Source organism: Phyllobates terribilis, unplaced genomic scaffold (assembly GCF_046119375.1).
Source record: "Phyllobates terribilis strain yellow unplaced genomic scaffold, ASM4611937v1 Scaffold_13__5_contigs__length_258822181, whole genome shotgun sequence".
NCBI lineage: Eukaryota > Metazoa > Chordata > Amphibia > Anura > Dendrobatidae > Phyllobates > Phyllobates terribilis.
In genome coordinates, this window is record NW_027362773.1 from 30784042 (window position 1) to 30811465 (window position 27424).

At 47.8% G+C, this 27424-nt stretch overlaps 1 protein-coding gene across 4 annotated transcripts in view; it reads right to left on the reverse strand.

Annotated features, from left to right (window-relative positions):
* LOC141173694 (ras-related and estrogen-regulated growth inhibitor-like) overlaps window positions 1–25878 on the reverse strand; it is a 118730-nt gene extending 92852 nt beyond the window's left edge. The window contains exons 1-2 of one of the 4 annotated variants that reach the window (XM_073658038.1): window positions 25543–25878; window positions 2971–3096 (exon numbers count right to left, since the gene is read on the reverse strand). Coding sequence is in view for 2 of the 4 variants with exons in the window: in XM_073658041.1 (XP_073514142.1) it covers window positions 25543–25651 (109 nt within the window). In the remaining 2 variants the exon portion in view is untranslated. The remainder of the gene's footprint in view (window positions 1–2970; window positions 3097–25542) is intronic. The other 3 variants (XM_073658041.1, XM_073658036.1, XM_073658034.1) reach the window with 3 other exon arrangements.
* Between the last annotated feature and the right edge of the window lie 1546 nt (window positions 25879–27424).

Genomic DNA, 27424 nt, shown 5'->3' on the forward strand with positions numbered 1-27424 from the left:
TAAAATCTGCTTCAGTTTTGCTGGTTTCTGTTGCCCTCTATAAGTGGGGATACCACATTGTCCACGAAGCACCAGTGTATCCACAAAATTTAAAGGGGCACCCCACACCACTCAACAATAACCACAACATCCTATCCCTGGTAACATAAAAGAAAGCAGCCCTGGATTTAAAGTACATCAGTTCATTAATTATGTCACAATTACATTTCTGATAGTCTCTTGTTCTAGAAGAAAACAGCCAGTTGGAACGTCTAAAATTGTCACACTGAAGTATAAATTAGGATGTCTTCTTCTTAAAGTCAATAATAACATTTTTATTTTTTGATTGGAGGTATCTAAAGAATGACCATATTGCACCATCTCAAGTATAAACGTTTTTAACCATCAAGGTAGATAGCTCACTATGGCCACGGCTCATCAAAGCAATTTTGCCAGAATTCTGGCATAAATTGCTTTGAAAAGACACAAAATTTTGGCACAACTCGGATTTGTGCAAAAATTTTTCAGCTTTTGGCATTTTCATGCCAGTTTCTCCCAGCTCTGGACAGAGCTGGAGAGGGACGAGGGCTCGAAGAGGGCGTGATACCACAGCTTGTCTGATTCATGACGAGTCATAGCGTTCCCTTCCCCACACCAGAAATCTTATTCCAGTCGGAGACTGGAGTAACATTTCTGTCATGCGAAAGGAGGCGCACGCTTCTCGTCAGACACTACTGATCCATGAAGAGGAATTCATGAATCAGGAGTATCTGCCTCCACCATGCCTCCTCATCAGGTATGGTGAGAAAATCACTGGTCTTGATGAATCGGAGTCTATGTTTCTAGTCTTTTTGCTCCGGGTAAGTGTTATCATGTCTGCCTTACATTTTCCTTTAGTCTGTACCTTTGTGTTTTATTAAACAGTACTTCATAATTGAAATAAACTGCAGTGTATTTCTTACTATTAATTCCAAGTGTTCATAGTAGGGAGTCTGGACAGAGAGCCATTATGCAGGGCATATTTCCAGGCCGTCATGTGCTAGAAAGCAATTTGCTTCACCAATAACTTCAGTGAACAATCACTGTCTGATGACATTAATTGTGTGAATGTGTTTAGTATAGAGCATAGTGCCCCAGAAGACACAGAACATGGACCACCAACCCTGCAGATCCAGCGTCATCTTACAATGGGAAATGAGCTACAATTTAACCCAATGAATCAACTTTTCTGATTATTTTTCTGGCTAGTTATACCTCTTACAACAGTTTTAGTTTTCAAGGAGATATACAAAGGAGTAGTTGCTTAAAGAAAACCTTTCACTAATTTTAGCATTATAAAATGTGTGTTCCTGCTCATAGCAGCAGCAATGTAGACTAAATCTTTTTTTTTCTTTTTTTTTCTTCATTGCGTTGCAGAGATACAGGGCTCCAAAATTACTGTTGGGAATTTTCTTATCGTTCACCTGGGAGTTTTATTCCTTTCGGGCTTTTTTTTTTTTAACCCTCTATGACGATGTCCAATCATAAAGAGGCAGCATCATAGGGATGAAAAAGTAGACACCCACAGTTCTGAATAGAATACCCATAGAGAAGACCAGAACTGTGTGAGCATGGTCCTGTAAGACTTTATCTCTCACATGATCTAGTATGACCACATCTCCTTCCTGGCACTTCCTGTTATTAAAGTGCCGGGAAAAGAAGCGGACAGCAGAATCAAGGAGCATTGCGGGAGCAGCTGAGGACAACAGACCTACCGCGCTAATTTTGTTGGAAGTATTATGGACCAACGTGGCCCACTGCTGGACCTGCCCATCTCGCATTTGCTAAAATTGCCAGGTGGTACGTCTGGCCATACTTGGGGACCATAGGCAAACAAAGTAGTCAAACAATCTGGATGATAAAGTAAAAATAAACAGATATTAACAGGATACAGGGTATTAAACACTATAAGGTCATTAAACACTACCACGTGAGGTGGATCCTTCAAACCCTAGGTCCAGGTGGGCACACGGGACACAGGTGTCTGTGAAGTAGATAGGTGGGGCATGCGGAACAACCGAGGGTCAGGAGAGGGCAGGTAGGTAGGCAGTATATAAGAAATTGCAGGCAGGCAGAAGATGTCCAGGAAACCGCAGGCAGGTGGGATGACAGGCCACAGGCAAGCAGGCGGGATGCTGTAAAATGTTAGCAGTTGGGAGGTGTCCAGGGTAGCACAGGCAAGCGGGTGGTATTGCTGGAAAACATTGGTAGATTGGAGGCGTCCAGGATAGCACAGGCAAGCAGGTGGGATGCTGGAAACAGTTGGCAGGTGGGAGACATCTAGGAAACCACAGCAAGCAGGCAAGAGAAGTTCAGGAGACCCCAGGCAAGAAAATGAGACGAGACCATGAGACCACAGGCAAGCCAGTGAGAGACATCCGGGAAACTGCAGGCAAGAAAGCGGGAGACTCCAGGAGATCGCAGACAAGCATGGGGGGAATGTCCAGGAGAACCAAGGAAAATATATGTAAAAGGGAACCACTCAAATGGACATTTGGTTTCAACCTGTCGCATACCAATAAGTAATAAGTGTAAGAGAAAAGAAGTCTGCGAATTCAGAGATGCACCAGATATAAATATACTGTATACTACTTTATTAAAGAAACAGACAAGCCAAAAACATAGAAAGAATAAAACCAATTAAAAACACAACTGACTGTAGGATATGGACAGGATCAGGTTAAAATACAACAAGATCTCCACTGTCTAAATATTCAACACTATACAGTGAGGTACCCACACAAATAATGCTAATCTGATAAGGACTAAGATAAGCCCAAAAGGAATCCTCAATACCAGCAAATAATTAGTAATCAGTTCATGTAGACATCAAATTGCACAGCAAAAGAGTGGTTACTTGAATACATGTAAAGATGGGCTAGCTAACTGTCATGCAATGGAAAATATCATGCATAACAGAACAACCTATAGGCTATAGGCAAAGATAATCACCTGAATGTAGGCACCTAGATAGACAGTGGGGAGGGAAGACCCCAGACGTATCGCCAATACAGTTGTGGCTTCATCAGGGGTGTGGATAAACGTTCAGGAGACCGCAGGCAAGCAAGCTGGAAACGTCTAGGAGAACGCAAGCAAGCAGATATTTTTCAATGACCAAATCTCTGCATGACAAAAATCACAGCATGCACTAGCTTCTTCCATGTCTTGCATGATACTTGTCCATCCCAGTCTATAGGTGAGCAAAAAATCTTGGATCCCACATGGAGCCACGGTATAGTATCGGATTTTTATGGCTACATTGCATTTCTTCAACATGGGAACTGTAAATTGTCTTGTAAATTTTTAGTAACTGCTGGTATGTAAAAACAGTTTGCACACGGATAACAAATGAGAAAAAAAATCATCAGAGTTTTCTGGATGAAATCAGACCCTTTTTTATATAGGCTCATGTGAACTTAGCCTTATCAATAACAAAAGCAGATGAAATCGAGTAATAAGGCCGTCCCATCCCTGATTTGTTCACTACCCGTGCACAGCTCACAGTCTGTGCTGGCTCCTCCAGAAGCGCAGAGCTAAAGGTTATTAGAGTGATATTCCTCACTTGAGGAGCAATGCCTCAGAACGTTTTCTTTATACCATATAATATGTTAATGGAACATGCAGAGTCACGGCTTCTTCTCTACCTCATCAGATAGGATTCATCTGGTCTCTTTTTGGCCTTATGAATTCAGACCATACAGTCTATTTTAGATATTTCTGTCTGAGAGACATAGATGAGTGAACGGAGAGATTTGCAGTTTGTATATCTGTAATATCTTCCATACTTTACACACATTTCGCATCGTTTCTCTCTAGTAACCAAACTTTTTTAGTAAAAGAAAACCCGGCCTTAGGTGGGGAGGTAAGAACAATGAAAGGTCTATAGTACTGCTTCACCAAGATAAGCAGCTTTCACACTCAAGTTGCGAAAAGACAAGTGTAGATAATTGACACATAGTGGACAGACCTGGCAGTGTTATCAGGGGGAGACTGGCGATGGTTATGTAGTCTCCTTCACTTAAGCTCAGAATCTTAGGGTCGGTTTACACCTGCCGATGGCAGTGGTTAAACGGTTATATACTAGACAGGCAAATCTCATTTTCCCCTTCTCCCATGACAGCACCACCTGAGAGAGGGTATCCGCCCACCAAGGACAGGAACCTACTGAATAAAAAGGCAGTACCTCTCTTCCGCATCTGTTTTGGTTCCTGTCCTTGATGGGAGCCTCTCTAGGTGGTGCCTCGCCTACCTGTTCGTGGGGTCTGGAGTTGGATCCCGGGATCGATGTGGCCTGGAGGCTGTGAAGAAGCAGCAGATGGGTCCTCTGTTCCCAGCCCCATCTTGCTGGTACCTGGGTCTGCGCGGGGGGGGGGGGGCGCCTTCCAGGGTCCTCTCCCGCGTGCGCTCGGTCTTGCGGCCGGGTCTGCGCACGCACGGTGGCCGTGACTGGGCGCGCAGGCAGGCCTTCCGGGCTGCGCACGTGCAGGATCGCGTCGTGCCCAGTGATGTAGCGCGCCGGAAGTCCGGGCTGCGCACGCGCGGGGTCATGTCGAGCCCTAGCACGAGTGCGCCGGAAGCCCGGGTCTGAACTTGCGCGGGGTGCGATTTCCAGTGACATCCCCATTTGCAAGCGCGCTGGGAGCCGCTGGGTCTGGCATGTGTACAAAAAAAAAAAAAAAAGGAATGTATATTTTAGTGAAAAGTATAACATATTTTTATATATATATATATATATATATATATATATATATATATATATATAATAAAAAAAAGGAAGATAAAATTAAATGACAGAAAGAGGGAGCACACTGCTGCCGGAAGGGGAGGGGCCCAAAGGAGGTGGAGCCCCCTTATGCTTTAAAAGGATGGGAAGCAGTCAAGATGGCCGTGTCTGCATCCCCGTCATCATGAGTGAGGAGCCGCAGTCACCTGGGCAGTAGCTGTCACCACCGCAGGAGGAACAGCAGCAACCACAGGCACCTAAGCAGCATAAACAGCTTAAGCAAAATGTGAGACAACCGGAGCAACGGGAGTCTTCGCATCATCAGAGCCACAGCAGTGGGGGGCATACGAGTGCCGGCAGAACCGGTCAGAAGAAATCTCACAAATCCACCTCCGCCAGATGGGAGCATTCATGTGAACGGCAACCACCGCCTCCGGTACCCTAGTCTGAACGGCAGTGTGGTGAGTGATCTTCGTGAAAGTTCACCTTAGTAATGTGCTCTTCTCTGTTTTTTCTCTTTTCTCTCTTTTCATTTCTTTCTGGTTGTTAGGAACCAAAAAAGAGTAGTTCCAAGAATAAGAATAAAGAGTGTGCATTATGTAAAGTTAGCCTTCCCAGCTCTTACGCTAAGAACCTTTGCTCTGATTGTATCCAGAAAACTATAGCTGAGGAGTCCCCTAGTTTTTCTATGGATTTAAAAACCTTAATCCAGACAGAGGTCGGGGATTCCTTAAAGAACTTGACCTCTCGTAAGAGGAGGAAGCAGAAACGGGTTTCCTCGGACTCAGAAGAATCAGTAGAGTCCCGTTTCACGAGGGAATATCCTTCCCCCTCTGACCTCTCTTCATTGTCTTCATCAGAGTCTTCGGATGATGATGGAGGGGGTAGGCCATGTTTTTCGGTGGACAATACTGAAAGATTGGTCAAGGCTATTAGAGTGACTATGGGTATTGCCGATGCCAAAGCTCCCAGAACAGTTCAGGACGTCATGTTCGGGGGGCTTAGCTCAGAAGAGGAGACGCACATTCCCAGTTAACGAGAGGATCCAGACTCTTATAGATAGGGAGTGGAAAAAAAACAGAGAGGAAAGGCCAGCTGCCTTCTTCTTCTAAGCGGAGATACTCTTTTGAAGAGGAGGATGCAGCTAGGTGGGACAAAACCCCTAAAATTGATGTGGCCATCGCGAAGTCCTCAAAAAGATCCACACTGCCCTTTGAGGATTTGGGGACCCTAAAAGATCCGCTTGATAAAAAGGCGGAGTCTTTTCTAAAACAGGCCTGGGAGTCCTCAGCAGGGGCTCTGAAACCGGCAGTGGCAGCCACCTGCACCGCCAGGTCTATGATGATATGGCTTCAGCAGTTAGAGGACCAGAACAAAGGGAATGTATCTAGGGAGAAAATTCTGTCGGGTCTTCCTCTTTTGCAGGGGGCGGCTGCATTCCTTGCAGATGCATCGGCAGATTCAGTCAGGCTGGCTGCCAGGTCAGCAAATCTTTCTAATGCAGCCTGTAGGGCATTATGGCTCAAGAGCTGGCCAGGGGATGTGCAGTCAAAATCTAAACTCTGCTCAATCCCTTGCAAAGGGGACTTTCTTTTTGGGAAGGCCTTAAATGATATCCTGGATAAGGCCACGGACAAGAAACATGGGTTTCCTACTGTATCTGTTCCCGGATATAAGAGCCCCTTTCGGAAGAGGAAATATAATCGGAGCAAGTTTCCCAGAGACCAGTTGGAGAGACAGGAAGCCGAATAACAGAGGCTTCATGTTCGGGGGTCCATCCTCCGAGAATAAGAAAGACCCTAAGTGACGGACCTCCCCAGGTAGGAGGAAGGTTGTCCCACTTCCTTCCCGCCTGGGAAAAAATCTCGTCCAGTGCTTGGATTTTAGGGATAATCAGGAGGGGGCTGAAGTTGGAGTTCAAAAACATTCCCAGAGACACCGTCAGGATTTCAGCCCCCAGAGGCCTAAGGGAGCAAATGGCCCTGCAGCAGGAAGTACTCGCTCTGGTTGTAAAGGGGGTTCTAGTAGAAACACCAGTACCCGAGCAAGGGAGAGGGTTTTACTCAACTCTCTTCCTAATAAAGAAGCTCCTTCAGAACCATTGTCAACTTGAAGAAGCTGAACGACCATTTGATTTACAGGCCATTAAAGATGGAATCAATAAAATTAGCCATAAAAATGTTGTTTCCAGAATGTTATATGTGCGTCCTCGATTTGAAGGACGCTTACTACCACGTTCCAATCTTTCCTGCACACCAACAGTTTCTGAGGGTAGCTGTACGGTTGGGCAAGCACATAAGGCATTTTCAGGTTGCAGCTGTTCCCTTTGGCATCTCCATGGCTCCAAGGGTTTTCACAAAGATTATCCTGGAAGTCACAGCGCATCTAAGGGAGAAAGATATCCTAGTCATCCCTTCCCTGGACGATTTTTTAGTGGTGGGCAGATCAAAACAACTCTGCGCACTGGCTCTGGCGGAAGTCATGGCCAGTCTAAATGGCCTGGGTTGGATGTTAAATTTATAAAAATCGAGACTAGAACCAAAAAAGGTTCAATCATTCCTGGGTCTCATTTTGGACTCGGAAAACCAGACTTGTCTTCTGCCAGAGGACATGAAACTGAAGATCAGTTCCCTCATATCACACGTAATCAGCAATCCATCCATGACCTTGAGAAATGCAATGTCTCTATTGGGTACGATGACATCTTGTATCCCAGCAGTTCAGTGGGCCTAGTTCCATTCCAGAAGTCTTCAGCAGGAGATCCTGACAGCAGACAAACGGCTCAGAGGTCGCCTGGATGGAAGAATATCCCTTTCAAGTTTAGTAATCAACTCGCTGGACTGGTGGATTCCTTGGTCTTTCCAGGTGTCAGATACGATTATGACAGACGCAAGCGCAGAAGGCTGGGGAGCTCACCTGAGAGATCATTCAATACAAGGCCTCTGGTCGGACAGCGAGATGGGTCTCTCCTCCAACATGAGGGAGCTGTTGGCAGTCAGAAATGGGCTAGTAGAGTTCAGTTCTCTTCTTCAGGGTCAACACATCCGGATAATGTCGGACAACCGAACGACAGTCGCCTACATCAATCGTCAGGGGGGTACAAGATCCCTTCCTCTGATGTTAGTAGCAGATCAGATCCTTCATTTTGCAGAGTCATCTATTCACGCTCTCGGTGCTGCATATAAGAGGAGAGGAGAACGTAAAAGACCATTTTTTAAGTTGACACATCTTGAAACAAGGAGATTGGGAATTGAATCCAGGTGGTATTCCAGCAGATTGTCGGCCAATGGGGACAACCTCAGATAGATCTGTTTGCAAACAAACACAATCAGAAAGCCAAAATCTTTTGCTCCCTGAATCCAAAGGAAAAGCCGTTTGCGGTGGACGCGCTGCAAATTCTTTGGGACTTTACCCTGGCCTATGCCTTTCCCCCTCTAATGCTGATCCCTACTATCCTAAGGAAGATCCAAGAAGAACAGGCGAGGATTATATTGATCGCCCCGTTTTGGCCAAGAGACCATGGTTCACTTGGATGAAGAGAATGTCCCAAGCGGATCCATGGGTCCTTCCGGACACCCCAGATCTCCTCAGGCAGGGCCCAGTCTTCCATCCCCAAAGATCGGGCCTGCATTTGACGGCCTGGATTTTGAAAGGTCACTACTAACGCAGGAGGGGTTTTCTCCAGGTCTAGTTACTACTCTACTGGCGAGTAGGAAGCCGGTGACGACTAGGATCTATGGCAGAAAGTGGGCTAAATTTCTGTCTACCTCGGGTCAGTCCGCCAAAGGGAGGGTTCCTATTGGGGCCATCCTGGAATTCCTTCAGAAAGGCTTAAGCATGGGGTTAGCCACCAGTACCCTCAAGGTACAAGTATCAGCTCTGGGGGCAGTATATAATTGTGACTTGGCAGCGAATAGGTGGATCATCAGATTCATTAAAGCTTGCAGTAGATCTAGACCCATTCCTACTCCAAGGATGCCTCCTTGGGACCTTAATCTGGTTCTAGAAGCGCTAACCAAGCCTCCCTTTGAGCCCTTAGAGGAAGTTTCGTAGAAAATTCTCACCTTAAAAACAGCCATGCTGGTAGCTCTAACGTCAGCTCGTAGGGTTAGTGATCTGCACGCGCTGTCAGTTAACCATTCGTTCACTCAGGTGTGTATGGATAGAGTAATCTTAAGACCAGACCCGGCCTATCTTCCAAAAGTAGCCTCCAAATTCTATAGGACACAAGTAATTACTCTCCCTTCCTTCTATCCTGACCCTAGAGATTCTGAGGAACAAAAGCTTCACACTTTAGATGTTAGTATTTGGAGGTGACAAAGGCCTGGAGAAAAAGTGACGCCTTTTTCATCTCATTTCAGGGGGCTAGGAAAGGGCTTAAGGTTACAAGGGGGACCATAGCTAGGTGGGTCAGGGACACCATTGGCTTAGCGTACTCTTCTAGCAATCTGCCAGTTCCAGAGAACCTGAAGGCCCACTCCACCAGAGCTGTAGCTGCTTCCTGGGCTGAGAAGGCGGATGTGCCCATCGACATCATATGTAAGGCGGCAACTTGGTCATCCCCCATTACATTTTACAAGCATTACCGTCTTGACCTTTCATCTTCTACTGATCTGTCCTTTGGGAGGAAGGTGTTGCAAGCGGTGATCCCTCCCTCTGGTGTCTGATCTCTCTAAATCTCTCAGGTGGTGCTGTCATGGGAGAAGGGGAAAGGATCCTAGTTACTTACCGGTAACGGGATTTTACAGAGCCCATGACAGCACCCTATTAATTCCCTCCCCTTTATCACTTATGGTGTGCACTTCTTAGAGTGTTTTATTAAGAAATGTTTAGGTGGTAGTTATGTACTAACCTATTTTTTGGAGGCCCTCTCATGCTCTGAAACAAAAACTGATGCTGAAGAGAGGAACCGCCTTTTTATTCAGTAAGTTCCTGTCCTTAGTGGGCAGATACCCTCTCTCAGGTGGTGCTGTCATGGGCTCTGTAAAATCCCGTTACTGGTAAGTAACTAGGATCTTTCCCAAGCACACAAAACAATCAGTAATAGACAGTTGTGTGTGACTCGCCCCCTGGGCCGTGGGGCACGCGGAACCGGGCAATAGGGAGACGCTGGGAGTAGTAGTGGCGGCCCGGTCCCGCGGCTCAGGGTGGTCAGGCCAATGGTAGTCTGCTACGTGCTTCAGATTATGTCCGACTACGCCACCCGTGGATTGCAGTTATTAGGAACCGCCGCTGCAGTGTAGTGGATGGTGGGAGTGATGGTGGTGAGAGTCCCAGTACCGGTAGTGTTGGAGGCGCGAAGGAGCACACAGACAACAAGTTACAGTCCAGGGTCTTTACTCACAGTTCATTTGTTCCGGGTCACTTCTGTACAGGTAGTGACCGCCCGAGCCGTGCTGCGTCCACCAGGTGTGGGGCTCGGTCAACTCCCAAGCAGTCAAGAGCATGGCACAGGACCCCCTTTAATCCTTTCTCTGGCCTGCCTCACCAGTGACCCACTTTTGTCCAGCTGCCGCGGACTTGTGCGGTTAAACGTGGGCCCCGTCCTCCGCTGTCCTATTTGGTGCCTTCCTAGCAGGTTTGATGAGGTGTCGCACCAATAGATGATCACGACGACCGGTCTTTGGCTGAGGGTTGTTTCTCCTCCACCAACTTGGGATCCGGTACCCTTAATCTGCCTGACCCTGCACCCTGGATTCTCGTGGGTTCTTAGGGTCCCTTCCACCTTCTTGTTCCTGAGCCCTTCTGTTTCTCTGTCTCTCCTTCTCTTTCTCTGTTCCTTTCTGTTCCTTACTATTGGAGCTGAGATGAGCCAAAATCCCAGCTCCCCTTCTCCTCCTCCTCGGCCTCTCACTAGGCCCTCCTGGAGTAGAGCTCCTACAGAGCCTCTACTCCCTGTCTTCTCCTCTGGCTGAACTGACCCAGAACTAAGATGGTGCCCACCTTTTATACCTCCCTCTAGCCATGAGCCCAGGTGACCAGCAACCAATGGGCTCCTATCTACGCTCAGGAACCAACCCCTATCTGCCCCTACAGCACTGGGTGTTCCACCCCCCTCCCCACTCCAGGCAGGGACATAGTCGGTCGTGCCTGCACTTCTGTCTAGTGGGAGCACCGTTGAGCTGTCCCTCGGAAATGGGGTGTGTGTGCTGTATGCAGCTAACTGAGCCCTGGTTGATACTCCATCCTTACCTGGGAGTGGAATATCACACCTCTGGCAGAGGTGCAATACCCCTGTAGCGGCCGAGCCCTCGGGGCGCTACATTCCCCCCTGGTAAAGCACAGCACGTCCTCGGGCTGGAAAAGAGCAAAAACAGTTAATTACAGGACATGCAAACTTTTTCAATAACTTTTTACATCAGAAAACAGGCAACATGGTTCAATTCCCTTTATGGGAAACGCTTTTCTTTCACTAGGCATTATAAAATATTTTCAACACTACTGGAACTCTTTTGTATAAAACCTTTTATAAAACTCTTGCATTATCACCTAGCAGCATATTAAACTCTTCACATAAAACATTTTTAAGCAAAACACATTCTTGCATTCTTGGATCACGGCCGCGGTGCAACTTGCGACCAGGTGTGCACTCTTCTTGTAAGTGCAGGAACTTTGGCAAATTTGTAAACACGAGGGACTTGCTATCCCGAGGTAGACGTGGTAGTCTTTTTATAAAACCAGTAGGGGGCGCTTTAGGAAGCGCAACTATATACAAAGGATTGACCGCTCTCAGTCCTCGGCCAGTTTTGGGAAGGTAATGGCTGCTCACAGTCCTCAGCCTGGTAGGGGATGAGGGGCACACAGGTAACAGTTCAATATTTGTCCCAACGGGGACCACACTTTCAAGACGGGAACAGTCCCAAAAACAGTTCTGATACCCTGACGGGTAACTATGTACACAGGTACTTTGCTACTTACTAGTAGCGGTGTCCTCCATATGCTCCTTCTTCCTCCTCATATGGTTCTTCAGACCCGTCCAGGTCCTCTTGGCTCTCCTCATAGCCACGGTATTGTAGTTCCTCCTCGGTGAGCCGATGAACATGTAGGGCGTATGGTCCTTTTGCACCTACGTGGCGGGTAAAGGCGACCACATCACCAGGGTATAGGTCACGGCCACGATGTCCCTCAGGTAGATGACTCTCCACGTCCCTGCGGGTCACAAAGACGTCGCCTACGGTTTCTGGGCCCCTGATGAAGCCCCAGCCGTTCTCCATGTGGAATTTGACTATGGTCCCGGTGATTCGGGGACCACGGGCTGCTTGGGGGTCTTGGCGGGCCTTGCGCTTTTGCTCAGCACTCTGGGCTTGGAGCCGCTCCTCTCTGACGCGCCTCTCTCGTCGCTCCCGCTCAAAGGTCGCCAGTTGCTGATGACAGGCCTCCAGACGACGGACCGCGTCTGCCCGGGTCTCTTGAGAGAACCCCATCAAGTTCTCGCAAGTGGGGTCCCACGCAAATTGGACGTCCTCCAGTGGGGGCAGGGTGACCTCGACGGATTCAGGAGCCGGTATCAGAGGCTCGCGCGGGGGCTGGGCCTTCCATGGCTGATTGCCGGTCACTTCAGCCGGCCACTCCAGCGGCAGTCCATCCGGACCGGTGTGATGGGCAATCAGGTCCACACCGAGCCGTGGTATAGTGGAGGGACCTGATCTGGGAGCAGCGCCCGGGAGCACTCGGCCTTGCGACCAGGCCGGGGGTCTCTCGGCTGCACTAGGTGGCAGTCCCGTCCGGGACAGGGGCGCAGGCTTAGCAATGGCGCCAGGGTCATCCAGGCCTTGCGACCGGGCCGATGACGCTTCTTGCTTTACGGCGCCCGGGGTCAAAGGGCGTGGCACCGGGCGGGGCGTGGCCGCGGCGCTCGCCGCTTGAGGCCTAGCTGGGAGCAGTGGCGGCACGGCAACAGGTGCAGTGAGTGGGGCTTCTGGTGCTGCGACGGGAAGCTGGGGCAGGCTTGCGGGTGCTGGGCTTGGGGTGGTGACGTCCCCTTCACTTGCCTCCGTCCTCGTGGCTCCCTCCGCGGCGTCGCCTCCGGTCCTCTCTCCTCCTGTGCCATCCTCAGAGGCAGGCAAACCCCGGGGTGCGGCTGAGGCCTGTCGCGGTGGGTCTCGGCCTGCCGGGCCAGTTCCTCTCTCCACTCGGTGAGTGCACCTCGCTGCGCCCGGACCATCCTCCGCTCCAGGTCCTCCAGTGCAGCTTGCGCACGCTCCGGGTCTCTGGGGAGCTGCGCTAGGACTTCTGCTAGGCTGCAGAGCGGTTCGGCCTGCAGCAGGCTTCGGGCCAGGAGGCTGGTGCTGCTGAGGGCGTCCATCCCCGGGTGCGGTCTGTCTGGACTGATCCAGACCACCCCCTGCCCCGCAGTTTTCTTTCCTATCCGCCCCCATGGGGGCTGGTCTTGGGGGCATCTGCTGACAATCACCTTTAGGGGCAGCACCCCCACGTTGACGGACATTTCCACAGCAGTGCTCATGGTTGTCGGGGGCGGGCTTCCTCTTTGGCGCCATTCTGGGACCCGGCCCACGATGGGAGGCGGCCTCCTGTGGTCTTTTGGCGCGCACATTATGGCGCTTGTTCTTCTGGGACGGGCGCCATCTTTAATACAGTGAAACAGTCTCTTTTCAGGCGCGCAGTACCCGTGGTTAGCGGGCACGAAATCCTGCCGACTACGCCAAAGCTGACTCGCCCCCTGGGCCGTGGGGCACGCGGAACCGGGCAATAGGGAGACGCTGGGAGTAGTAGTGGCGGCCCGATCCCGCGGCTCAGGGTGGTCAGGCCAATGGTAGTCTGCTACGTGCTTCAGATTATGTCCGACTACGCCACCCGTGGATTGCGGTTATTAGGAACCGCCGCTGCAAGGCAGTCCGCTGGGGCTGATGATGTGTGCAGCTGGGATGATGTGACTCCCCACGGGAAGAGTGCGGCCCCAGGGCAGTGTAGTGGATGGTGGGAGTGATGGTGGTGAGAGTCCCAGTACCGGTAGTGCTGGAGGCGCGAAGGAGCACACAGACAACAAGTTACAGTCCAGGGTCTTTACTCACAGTTCATTTGTTCCGGGTCACTTCTGTACAGGTAGTGACCGCCCGAGCCGTGCTGCGTCCACCAGGTGTGGGGCTCGGTCAACTCCCAAGCAGTCAAGAGCATGGCACAGGACCCCCTTTAATCCTTTCTCTGGCCTGCCTCACCAGTGACCCACTTTTGTCCAGCTGCCGCGGACTTGTGCGGTTAAACGTGGGCCCCGTCCTCCGCTGTCCTATTTGGTGCCTTCCTAGCAGGTTTGATGAGGTGTCGCACCAATAGATGATCACGACGACCGGTCTTTGGCTGAGGGTTGTTTCTCCTCCACCAACTTGGGATCCGGTACCCTTAATCTGCCTGACCCTGCACCCTGAATTCTCGTGGGTTCTTAGGGTCCCTTCCACCTTCTTGTTCCTGAGCCCTTCTGTTTCTCTGTCTCTCCTTCTCTTTCTCTGTTCCTTTCTGTTCCTTTCTCTTGGAGCTGAGATAAGCCAAAATCCCAGCTCCCCTTCTCCTCCTCCTCGGCCTCTCACTAGGCCCTCCTGGAGTAGAGCTCCTACAGAGCCTCTACTCCCTGTCTTCTCCTCTGGCTGAACTGACCCAGAACTAAGATGGTGCCCACCTTTTATACCTCCCTCTAGCCATGAGCCCAGGTGACCAGCAACCAATGGGCTCCTATCTACGCTCAGGAACCAACCCCTATCTGCCCCTACAGCACTGGGTGTTCCACCCCCCTCCCCACTCCAGGCAGGGACATAGTCGGTCGTGCCTGCACTTCTGTCTAGTGGGAGCACCGTTGAGCTGTCCCTCGGAAATGGGGTGTGTGTGCTGTATGCAGCTAACTGAGCCCTGGTCCATACTCCATCCTTACCTGGGAGTGGAATATCACACCTCTGGCAGAGGTGCAATACCCCTGTAGCGGCCGAGCCCTCGGGGTGCTACATGTGCACATACAGTATGTCTTGCCATTCTCCTTGCAGGTTATCAAACTGACATCTGGCAAGGAGAGTATGTTAAATGCTGGCTCCCAGCATTCAATTGCATTCACATTTTTCTGTACTGTTGGTGGTTCTGGTGATGTATTCTTGTGCTGTTATTGGTTCTGATCCTGTACACATGTAGCAATCTATAATTTGTCAGATAACGTGATACCCAGCTATGTTAATAAGGTATTGTGCCGTATGTCTAGTTAAGGATTACTACATTTGTATTTATGTTAGGAGTATTAATTATAAAATTAAGCACTGTAGTATGCCATATCCTAACAGTGTGTAATATACTCACTGTCAGGATTTGGCACTGCTTGCCGGATCCTTCAGTCACCACATGATCATGTGGCGCCCCTGCGGGTTCAGTCTCCACAAAGGTACTGCATCTCATCCAGACGTGTGGTATCCCACTCTAAGGATGGAGTACTGCCCGGGACCCACGCACTTGCATCCATTACACTCCACTTCAGAGGGAAGGGCGAGATTGCTCCTAAGGGAGAGCACAGTCCCTGGTCCCTAGGTGGAGGGTGGAACCATGTATTGGGTGTGGGTGGAGGAAGAAGACACGAGAGCACTTCAGTAGGAGTAAAAAAGGGGAACCATCTTGAATCTTGAGACAGTCCGTTCATTCAGAGTAGAGAGAGTTGGGAGCAGGAGCTCTGTAGGAGCTCTGCTCAGAGGAGAGGGCCTAGATTGAGAGGTCCAGGAGGACTGGCTGGACGAGGAAGGGAGCAGAGGGAAGGCTCCAGAAGAGAGGGAATCCCAAGGGCACAGCGAGTGCGGAAGCCACCCGTGCGCCCGAATCTACCAGAGCGTGGAGGGATCAGGCCGCAAAGGGGACCAGTCCCTAACTAGTGGAGAACTACAAGGCTCAGCTACAAACCAGAGACTTCTGTACTTTCAGGTTGCAGTTGCTCACAACCGCAACTAAATCGCTAAAAAGGTAGCCGCATAGGATTCATGGGACTACACGTTGCCCGCCAAGATCTGAGGCTACTGGCTTGGGACACTGGTTGCGAGGCGCAGGGCAGGAGGGTGAGAGCCAGCGCAGGAAGACGACTGAGGAAGGCACACAGAATGGGGTCCCGTTATGTACTCCTGAAACACCTGGGAGTTTGCTGAACCCCTGCTTTGGTAAACACAGGACGGCGTGGGAGGTTACCCTGGCGCTGGGAACCTGGAGTCTGACAACTGTGAGTAAACCTTGAAGACTGCACCCCACTGTGTCCTAGAATTATTATCTGCGCCGTCACCTGCACCACATCGCACAGCAACATCTACCTCATCAAATCATCCCTGCATTGCCCTGGAGCTTAGCTCTGCCTGTGGAGAGCTGTCCCAACTCTGCTGCGTCAACATCAGCTCCAGTGGGTCTGCACCGCAGCGGCGGCTCCATATAGCCGCATACCACAGGTAGCGTCACGAACATTAAACTATAAAAACTATAATCCCCTTTTATTGACCGCCCTGGGTCATGGACCGGGTCACTGCCACCGTGACATCCCCCAGCACCGACCGGCCCGGCTACTGAGTACCCCACGGCCCAGGGGGCGAGTCAATGACTCTTATGCAATTTTCATAGTTACAGCCACATACTGACTAGCCTTTCTTCCTGCTTCTCCCAAAGAAGCAGGAGCTGTAGTTTTTCACTGAATATTGAGGGAATTAGGAAGAAAAACCTGTCGGCATGTAACAGTAAGTATGCAGTATTAGCAGTCTCATAACGACTACTCAAATCACTTAAGGTGTGTATAAGAGGGGGCAACAAACTCAATTTTTGCCCCGTGTGCAGGAAAAACTAGTTTTGTTTCTGGCCACATTTGGCTCTGAGTCCTGACCAGCAGTATGGCCACATTGGTTGTAGACAACCATTATTTGATCTCCACTCCTAGTTCACAATGTGAATTGTATATGACATTGGATTATTAGACACCTTGTACACCACACTGTGAAATCTCACTGGGCACATAGTGCATGTATATATTGTGTCAGGGACAGAAGATTTCAGATGGAATACTCACTGGGGTTATTGTATAGAAAATTAATAAGAATATAATAACTTGTTTGAACATTTTGCACAGTTTTCATCCAGCTTTTCATGTCAAAACAGTTTTAAGAACAACATCTGCAAGGAGTTTGTATATTCTCCCTGTGTTTGCGTGAGTTTCCTCCGGGTTCTCCTGTTTCCTCCCACACTCCAAAGACATACTGATGGGACATTTACATGCAAATTTAGTGTAAAATATACCTTTAAAATTGAGTGATTCATGTTTTTTTCCCTACATCTCCAACAGTTACAGTTGTAAAAAGGATCACTTTAACCCCTTAAGGACGGAGTCAATTATGTACTTAATAACCAAACCAATTTTTACAATTCTGACCACTGTCACTTTATGAGGTAATAACTCTGGAACGGATCACACCGAGTCTGAGAATTTTTTTTCGTGACATATTGTACTTTATGATAGTGGTAAAATTTCTTCGATAAGACTTGCGTTTATTTGTGAAAAAAATGGAAATTTGAAGAAAATTTTAAAAATTTCGCAATTTTCCAACTTAAAATTTTCATGCCCTTAAATCAGAGAGATATGTCACACAAAATAGTTAATAAATAACATTTCCCATATGTCTACTTTACGTAAGAGCAATTTTGGAACCAAATTTTTTTTTTGTTGGAAGTTATAAGGGTTAAAAGCGATTTCGAATTTTTCCAACAAAATTTATAAACCATTTTTTTAGGGACCACATCACTTTTGAAGTCACTTTGAGGGAAGAAAATACCCCAAAGTGACACCATTCTAAAAACTGCAGCGCTCGAGGTGCTCAAAACGAATTCAAGAAGTCTATTAACCCTTCACGTGCTTCACAGGAACTGAAACAGTGGAAACCCCACACAAGTGACCCCATTTTGGAAACTAGACCCCTCAGGGAACATATCTAGATGTGTGGTGAGCACCTTGAACCACCATGTGCTTCACAGAAGTTTATAACGTAGAGCCGTGAAATTAAGAGATCAAATTGTTTTCCACAAAAAATGTACTTTTAGCCCCAATTTTTTTATTTTCACAAGGGTAACAGGAGAAAATGGACCCCAAAATTTGTTGTGCAATTGCTCCTGAGTACAGCCATACCCTATATATAGGGGAAAACTATGGCTTGGGCGCACGGCAGGGCTTGGAATGGAAGGAGTGACATTTGGAACACAGACTTTGATGGAATGGTCTGCAGGTGTCATGTCGCGTTTGGAGAGTCCCCGATGTGCCTAAACAGTGGAAAACCCCGACAAGTTGCCCCATTTTTGAAAACTACACCCCTCAAGGATTTTATCCAGGGGTATAGTGAGCATTTTGAACCCACAGGTACTACAAAGAATTTGATAACATTAGGTGGTCATGCTGAAAAATGTTAACTTTAACCCCAAATTTGTAATTTTTGCAATGGATAAAAGAAGAAAACGGACCCCATAATTTGTTAAGCTATTTCTCCCGAACGCGATGATGCCCCATTTGTCATCTGAAATGACTGTTAGGCCACACGTCAGGGCTGAGAAGGAAGGAGCACTGGTTGGCTTTTGGAGAATAGATTTTGGTAAAATAGTTTGTGGCACATTTGCGGAGCCCCGAAGGTGCCAGAATAGCAGAAAAACCCCAAAAGTGACCTCATTGTTGAAATTGCACATCTCAATGAATTAATCTACTGCTGCAGTGACTATTATGTAACATCCACGCCAGGCTTTATTCTTAGGCCAGTTTAGGGGCTGGTTTTGTGAGGGATAAATTAGGGGTTTTATTGGTAACATTTTGGCGTACATAAATTTTCGATCACTTCTAGAATAAGGCTGGATCACATTCTTGTGTTCTACGCTGAGCACTTAAGACGGGGTTTCAGTGTAAATCCCACAGAAATGCGATTCAGATGACACCCCCAACAGAACCACCCACCACAAAGAGGCAGATGGAGACACTTTGGAGCCAGTTTGACGTCTGCTCCGGTGGTCTCCATCTTTTTAGGCGCACACAGATCTGTGGTCGTCCACACTTGTGCGCTAAAAAAAAACCTAAAATGATGGTACGCTGCCGGAACAGAGACCAGTCCAAAGGGACTCCATCGGCCTCATAAGTGAGTGGCTTCATCTGGGTTTTTTGTCTGAATTGCAGTTTTAGTGAATTTACACGGAAATCCCGATGTAAGTGACGCACCCCCTGGGCCAGTGCTGTAGTGCGGCGCACGTGTGCGCGGGGGAATACCCGGAGCCGGATCCGATGGGGGTAGTAGTCTCCGAGTGGCGGGGACCCGGTCCGTGCCCAGGGTGGTCAAACTAAGTGTGTGGCAGTCTTTGTAGATGTTGTTTAAGTGTCGACTACGCCACCCGTTGATTTGCGGTCGCAAGGCCGCCGCTGCAGAACAGTCCGCTGAGGCCGGTGGTATGTGTGCAGCAATGGTGGTATAACCCCCAACGGGAGAGGTATGACCTCAGGGCAGCTGGTGCGGGTGAAGGGAGTGATAGAAAGGGCGTCCCGGTACCTTTAGTGCTGGTAGTGCGATGGAACACAGAGACTGATTGCAGTTTTCAATGCTTTACTCACAGATGTTATCAGTGTCAGTCCTGCAGGTGATGACGACCCGAGCCGTGCTGCGTCCACCAGGTACGGGGCTCGACCAACCCCCAGGCAGTTCCAGAGTGTGACCTTGAACTCCTTTCTCCGTTCCTTTCTCTGGCCGTCCCCACTAGGGACCCACCCATGTCCAGCTTCCTCGGGCCTTCTGGTGGCGAAACCTATCTCCGGTTTCCCTGACCCTATGTGGCGTGCCTTCGTGGTGAGTGTAGTGAGTGGTCGCGCCAAGACGTGGCCACGACCTCCGGTTCCTGGCTGAGGATAAGTGGCCTCCACCAGTTCGGGATCCGGTACCCTGATCTGCCAACCCTTCACCCGCTGACTCCTAGCGTGCTCGGGTTCCCTCTTCCTTCATGTCTCTGGGCCTTTCTCCAAGTTCCATTCCTTCCTTGTTCCTTGTTCCTTTCCTCTTGTCTTTCTCTCTCTTGCTCCCTTCAGGAGCAGCACCCAGACAGGGCTGCTGCTCCCTGTCACTACTCTTCTCCTCTTCTTCTGTCTGACTGAACTCCTAAGATGGTGCCCACCTTTTATACTCCCTCTGACACCCGAGCCCAGGTGACTAGCCACCAATGGGCTCCTTCCTATGCCCAGAGTCCCTCCCCTCTCTGCTCCTGCACCACTGGGATATTCCTCCCCCCCTCCCACTCCAGCCAGGGACAGACGCTGTCGTACCTGCACATCTATCTGGTGGGAGTACCGTTGATCTGTCCCCCGGAAATGGGATGTATGTGGTGCATGCAGCTAACTGAGTTCTAGTCCACACTCCATCCTTACCCGGGAGTGGAATACCACACCTCTGGTTCGAGGTGCAATACCCCTGTAGCAGCCGAGCCCTCGGGGTGCTACATAAGCGCTCAGCGGAGAGCGCAGGATAAACATGAGCCGAGCCTTATTCCGATATTTTTTGAAGGCAGAAAGAAGAAATAGACAGCAGTACCAGAATAGTTTTTATTATTATTTATTCACGGTTCACCGAGCAATATAAGTGATAAGGCGGATTTATTCTTCGAGTCGGTGCAATTACAGCGATATCAGATTTATATAGGTAGTTTTAGGTTTTGCTGCTATCACACAGTAAAAATGCTGTTTTTCATAAAAAGTAGTTATTTTCGTCGCCATATTCTGAGAGCTGTAACTTTTTTATTTTTTGGTGAACAGCACTGTATGATGGCTTATTTTTTGCGAGACGAGTTGCAGATTTTTTGGTACTATTTTGGGGCACATTTTTGATCGCTTTTTATTAAGATTTTTCAGACACAGAATGAACAAAAACCAGCAGTTCAGTTATTGTTTTTATTTTTTTTGCGCCGTTCACCGTGCGGTAAAAGTGATAAGACCAGTTTGTTTGTCGGGTTGGTACGATTACAGCGATATCAGATTTACATATATTTTTTATGCTTTGCTATTTTTACAGACTAAAAACAGTATTTTACAAAAAATAACTTGATTTTGCATCATCACATTCTAAGAGCTGTAACTTTTTTATTATTTTGCCGAATGAGCCATATTAGGGCTTGTTTTTTGCGGGACGGTTTGGCGTTTTTTATTTCTATACTTTTTTTATGTGTGATTTTTTGATCGCTTTTTATTCACTTTTTTGGGAGGCAGTATGATGAAAAAGCATCATTTTTTACTTTTTTTTAAATTTTTTATTTTTATGGCATTCGCTAAACGGACTAAATACCTTGACAGTTTGATAGAGCTAGTCGTTCAGGAAGCGGCAATACCAATTATGTGTACTTTTTTTGTTTATTTTTGTTTTATCACAAACGCTGCGGTTTGAGCGGCAAAACGGATTTTAGTGATTTGTGTGCACTTTTTGTGTGTTTTTTTTTTACTTTTTTACATATTTTATTTAACTTTCTCTTTTCTTTTTCACTAAGTCCCACTGTGGGACATGTGTAATTCTCACTTTGATTACTGGTCTCATACACTGCAGTACCTCTGTACTGCAGTGCATGAGATCTGTCAGGTGAGTCATGTCTGACTCACTGACTCTAGCTTATTCGTTGGCTCTCACAGGTCACCATACCCTGGGATCATCACATGATGTCAGGGTACCATGGTAACCATCGGGACCCGCGATTCTCATCGTGGGGGTCCAATGGTTACTAAGGGGGTCGCAAGACCCCCTGGTAACCACTTAAATAAAGCTGTCATGATTGACAGCGGTATTTAAGGGGTTAATCGGCCCCGATCAGCATCGAGACTGGCTGGGGCCGATACTGCAGGGTGTCAGCTGACACCCGCAAGAATTGCCACCGGGCGGCGCTATTTACTTATTCTTCAGCGTCGCATTTTCACGGTGCTGAGGAATAAGTACCCTTAACGACCACCATGAAAATGCGTTACGGCGGTCGTTAAGGGGTTAAGCCCCTCCTTTCATATTAGCCCTTGCCTATGGAGACAGAGGGTTTATGCCGGAATTAAAAAGGCTTCTGCCAAGGCATAAATAACGTTTTTGGATTTTTTTGCACAATGACAACAGCAGTAGACCTGGTTCGGAATTTGCACTGGTTTTCTGGAAACAAAATTTATTGGACCCTAGAATATATAAGTATTCAGTGACTATATGCAGTGGCACTTTTGCTAGGAGAAAATCTGCAAAGTATAATAGTAACATTAAAGTTGATGAGATTATAGCAAATCTCATCAACTTACTGTGTAAAAGTTCCATGTGGAATCTGCTCGAAATTTGACCTGTAGAGCAGATTTTCAATTCACAGCTTGTCAATTTATGCTGCAAATATCCACCGTGGATTTCACACTTTCATGGTAAAATTTATGATGGATTTTGTTTCCTTAAATTTACAGCCTGTTCGGAAGTACCCTATGAAACCCAGAAGGTAAGAAGATATTGAACTTCACTTCTCCATAGAACAAAGGTTTGTCAGCAGTCCATAAATTCCAGGACAGTCCGTAAAAATAGGGCACTTTTTTGCCCTATCTGTAAAAAATATTTGAGGTGTCTGTGATTTTTTTGAGGCTTCAACAGATTAGTATGACAGCAATTAGAATAATTGTACAGTTTACAGTGAATGAAGGTGATGTCATCATGTCAAAATAATGGATTGTAGACAAATATCACTTATAATATGGTGCAGCACGGTGGCTCAGTGGTTAGCATTGTTACTTTGCAGCACCAAGGTCCTGGGTTCAAATCCCACCAAGGACAACATCTGCAAGGAGTTTGTATGTTCTCCCCGTGTTTGTATGGGTTTCCTCCGGGTTCTCCGGTTTCCTCCCACACTCCAAAGACTGATAGGGAATGTAGATTGTAAGCCCAATGGGGACAGCGATGATAATGTCTGTTAAGCTCGCTTGAATTAATGATGCTATGTAAGTGAGTACAATAAGTAATCTTAATTATGCATTATGGTTTTCCAATGTGTCAGTAAAAAATATTGTCTGTCCGTGATTTTTTGATAAGCTGTCCAGAAGTAATAAAAGGTCAAGCTGGCAACTTTGATAGCACAGATTGTGAAATCTAAGTTAAACCACACAATCCCCAGAATGGGCTTATTTTATAGAAGATGGTCGGTGATGTATGGTGCTTCAAGTAGGATTGATACAACATCATTTGCCTGTAGTTTAGGAATTCTGTAGCTAGCATTTAAGAGTATGGACCAGGGCAAGAGAACCATATTGATCTTGCTGTAGTGGCCTCCATCCATGGTACAGTATATGCCCGACTGTGTATGTGGCGCCCCTGAGGGTTCAGTCGCCACAGAGGTACTGCACCTCATGCTGCTCAAATTGCGCCTTTACCAGTGAAATGGACACCTGGTATTGGGACTCACCGTAACTTTAAGAAAATGTTTTATAAGTGTAAGGAAAAATGTTATTTAAAAAGTTTTATAATGTTTCTGAAGAATGTAACCAGTAACGTTCAAGAGAAAGTGCCTCCCATAAAGGGAAGAAATGTTTTGTTTATAATCTTATATGCGAATGCATTCTAAAAATTTGCAAGTCTGTGATGTACCGTGTTTTACTCTGTTCCAGCCCGCGGACGTGCTGTGTTTTGCCGGGGGGGAATGTGGCACCCCTGAGGGTTCAGTCGCCACAGAGGTACTGCACCTCACCCAGAGGTGTGACATCTCCTTCTCTCAGGTAAGGAGGAAGTACTGCCCGGGACCCCAACACCTGCACTCAACACTACACTACTCCAGGCCGGCTGGAAAGGCATTATGCACTTCTTTTGCTGCCCTGTCCCTGGCTGGAGTGGAGGGAACCAAAGAGAGGGGGAACCAGTAGTGGGTGTGGGTGGAGGACGTAGAATAGAGGAGCACTAGAGAATAGATATAAAAAGGGAAGTCATCTTAGTTAGTTGAGTGCAGTGGGTGCAGTTTAGCCAGTGAGTAGTAAGGAGAGGAGGGGAGCAGAGTCTCTTCAGGAGCTCTGCTCCACAGCGGGGCCTAGTGAGAGAGGCCCAGGAGAGGAGTGGGAGTAAGGGAGGAATGCTCCGGGAATGGAAGGGATCCCAGGGGGTACGGTGAGTGCAGGACGGCACCCGTACGCCCGAATCTGCCAAGAGTCAGAGGGAATCAGGCCGCAGGAAGGGAACCGGTCCCTGAACCAGCCGTGTTACTCCAGGTCTCGGCTGGAAAAACCAGAGGCTTCTGCACTTCCATGGTGCAGTTGCCACAGCCTCACCCTAGTCGCCGTGAAGGGCATCAAGTAGGTCCGGGAACTCCAGGTTGCCCAGAAGGGATCTCAGAGTACCCGATCGGGACTGTGTGTGGGGAGCGCAGGGCAGGAGGGAGAAGTCCCAGCGCGGGAAGTCGGCCAAGGAAGGAACATAAGGAAGGGGGTCCCGTTAAGTGCTTCTAATCTACCTGAAGGAGTGCTGAACCCCTGCCTGGCAAATGCAGTGCGACGCGGGAGTCTGTCACCTGGACAGTGTACCCGAGGAACCTAAAAAGAACTGTGAGTAAACTCGGATGACTGCACTCCACTGTCTCTGTCAGTTATTTCCATCACGGTACCGCGCCTGCACTACAACGCCCAGCATTACCATCAATCCTGCCCCGGGGGCCCACTCCGCCTGTGGGGAGCAGAAACATCCCAGCTGCCATCCCATCACCCCCGGAGGTCTGCAGCAGCGCTGGTCACCATTACCAGACACCACAGGTGGCGTCACGAGACAAACGGTTAACAAAAACAAACCCCTTTTAAAGAGTGACCCAGAGGACGGGCCCGGGAGCCGACTGCCGTGACATCCTACAAAGAAGGTAAAGGCCCGGGTACCGATTCTCCCCCCCATATCCTCCTGGGCGAGACATGTACATAAAAACAGATTTATATATTCCATATAATAAATGCTCATATTTTACTACTAAACTTCCAAAATTACCAGTAATAAACATTCTTTTTTTTTTCTACAAAATTAAAATTTACGTTAAAGCCAGCAACTTTGTTATAGTCATTCATGTTAGGCACAAAAATGAACAATTTACATATAATATGCAAGCATCTAAATGCTTCTAATAACTCTGGGGAGGTTAAATGGCTTTTTATTGTCACCTTTGACTTTGCAATATTTCCAACACTTCATCCCTAAATTCTTACCTAAATATGTCCATACCTATGAGATACATTAGTAATGTCTTACAAATCTATGAACTATGGTACGTACACATAAAACTATACACACCTAATCTATGGTATACACACTTAATCTATGGTATACACACACCTAATCTATGGTATACACACCTAATCTGATATATACACCTAATCTAGGGTACGTACACATAAAACTATACACACCTAATCTATGGTATACGCACACCTAATCTATGGTATACGCACACCTAATCTATGGTATACGCACACCTAATCTATGGTATACGCACCTAGTCTATGGAATACACACCTAATCTATGGTATACGCACCTAATCAATGGTATACACACCTAGTCTATGGAATACCACCTAGTCTATGGTATACACACCTAATCTGATATATACACCTAATCTAGAGTACGTACACATAAAACTATACACACTTAATATATGGTATACGCACCTAATTCCCCTAGGAGACACAATACCAAAGTTATCTCACCAAAAACACATTTTAGCACATGCTCTGTAATTTACGGAAATACATCTGTTCCCATTGAAACACTTTACTTTATGGCACACCCAATAAAACAGTATAAAGTTGTTAACCACATCCTCTTACCTGTTTTCCCCACTGCGCTTTGCCCAAGAACCACAATTCGCATAGTCCTGGCAGGAGATAAACTCCAGGATCTTCTCAGAGGTTTAGGAAGTGGAAAGTTAGAGGTCATGGTATAATGTGTTTTGGATGATCGTTAATGTGGCCAATTGAATTCAGCAAGCAGCAGATTCGGAGTCTCGGAGGAATGCTGGACTAGGCTGATGTGCCATGTAATACAGGCTCTGGTGCTGTGCTTTTTGGTTTGGCAAGAAATAAATACATTTCTGTTCTCCAGCCAACCTCTCCACTCTAAAAGGAATATTTCCAGCCTACTTCTCAGTGTATTCCCGCCTCCTATTCTTCTGGCTGTTCAAGCAGAAAATTGCATGCAATGTACTTGAGGACTTTCTAGCATAGATTGAGATTGTTTGGGAGCACAAATCAGTAAAGAGTGTCAAAAGGTTAAGTTGAGTAAATTATGCAACTTTAACTCTTTATTTCCTAGGGGTTTGCATTCAAGATGTTTGGTTCAATGTCTAAAGTTTATTTATAGAGCATTAACAAACTCCACTGCTCCCAGCAAAAGTGACTGATGATGAAAACCAAGAGAGACCAGAGGTGATGAGTGTTCTGCTGATTACCGGTCACTAAGTATTTAACCCAGTACATTCTGCAAGAGCGGACAGAAGAAACTGGCAGGTCTTACAAAGGTAATGGCAGCTGACACTACCTGGAATTGAATAGTTTGGATGGTGAGGACACCGCTTTATCTTGTTGTGAATTAAAATAAAACAATATACACAAATTTAAAAGGTCTCACCTTAAAATAAAGAATTACAGAGCTAATGTTATAAAATTTAGTTCAATATAGCTCCTAAACCTCTTACCTTTGGTTGACGACTACTATAGGTCGTAGACCGCAGGGTCCATATTACTAATAACACTGAACTGAAAGAGAATATAAAAGTGAAGGTTTTTTGTTTGTTTGTTTGTTGTTTTAAACTGAATGATGGTTTAGGTGATGCGCCCCCTGGGCCGTGGGGTACTCGGTGCCGGGCCGGTCGTTGCTAGAGGAGAAGTCACAGTGGCGGTGACCTGGTCCGTGACCCAGGGCGGTCAATAAAAGGGGGATATTTACAGGGGATTTATAATTTTTATATACAGTTCGTGATACCACCTGTAGTATGCGGCTATGTGGAGCCGCCGCTGCGGAGCAGGTCCTCTGGAGCTGGTGTGAATGCAGCAGAGTTGGTTTAGCTCTCCACAGGTAGAGCTTAGCTCCAGGGCAGTGTAGCTGTTGCTGCTATGGTGTAGTGCAGAGGATGGCGCAGATAATGATCACAGAGACAGTAAGGTGCAGTCCGCAGGGTTTACTCACGGTTTCTTAGACTTCCAGTTACCAGTACTAGAGTAATTTCCCACGGCGTCCTGTGCTTACTCAGGGAGGGGTTCAGCAAACTCCCAGGTCTCTCCGGAGTACGTAACGGGACCCCCTTCTGTGTGTTCCTTCTGGCCGTCTCCCTGCACCTCACACCTAGTGTCCCAATCCAGTGACCGCGGACCTTGCCGGGCGACGTCTTCTCTGTCCCCTGGGTCCTCTATGGCCACCTTCTTGGTGAGATAGATGTGGTTTGTGGCTGCAGTACCTGAAATACTGCAGCCTCCGGTTTCCTAGTTGAGGCTTAAAGAACTCTGCTAGTTTAGGGACCGGTCCCCTCTGTGCAACCTGACCCCTCCACCTCCTGGTAGATTCGGGCATACGGGTGGCCTCCAGCACTAACCGTACCCCTGCAGTCCCTTCTACGTTCCTGGAGCCTTTTCTGCTCCTCTCTCTCTCTTCAGTCTTGGGCCTCTCTGGCTAGGCCCTCCTACAGAGCTCCTTCTACTCTCACTGTCCTCCTCT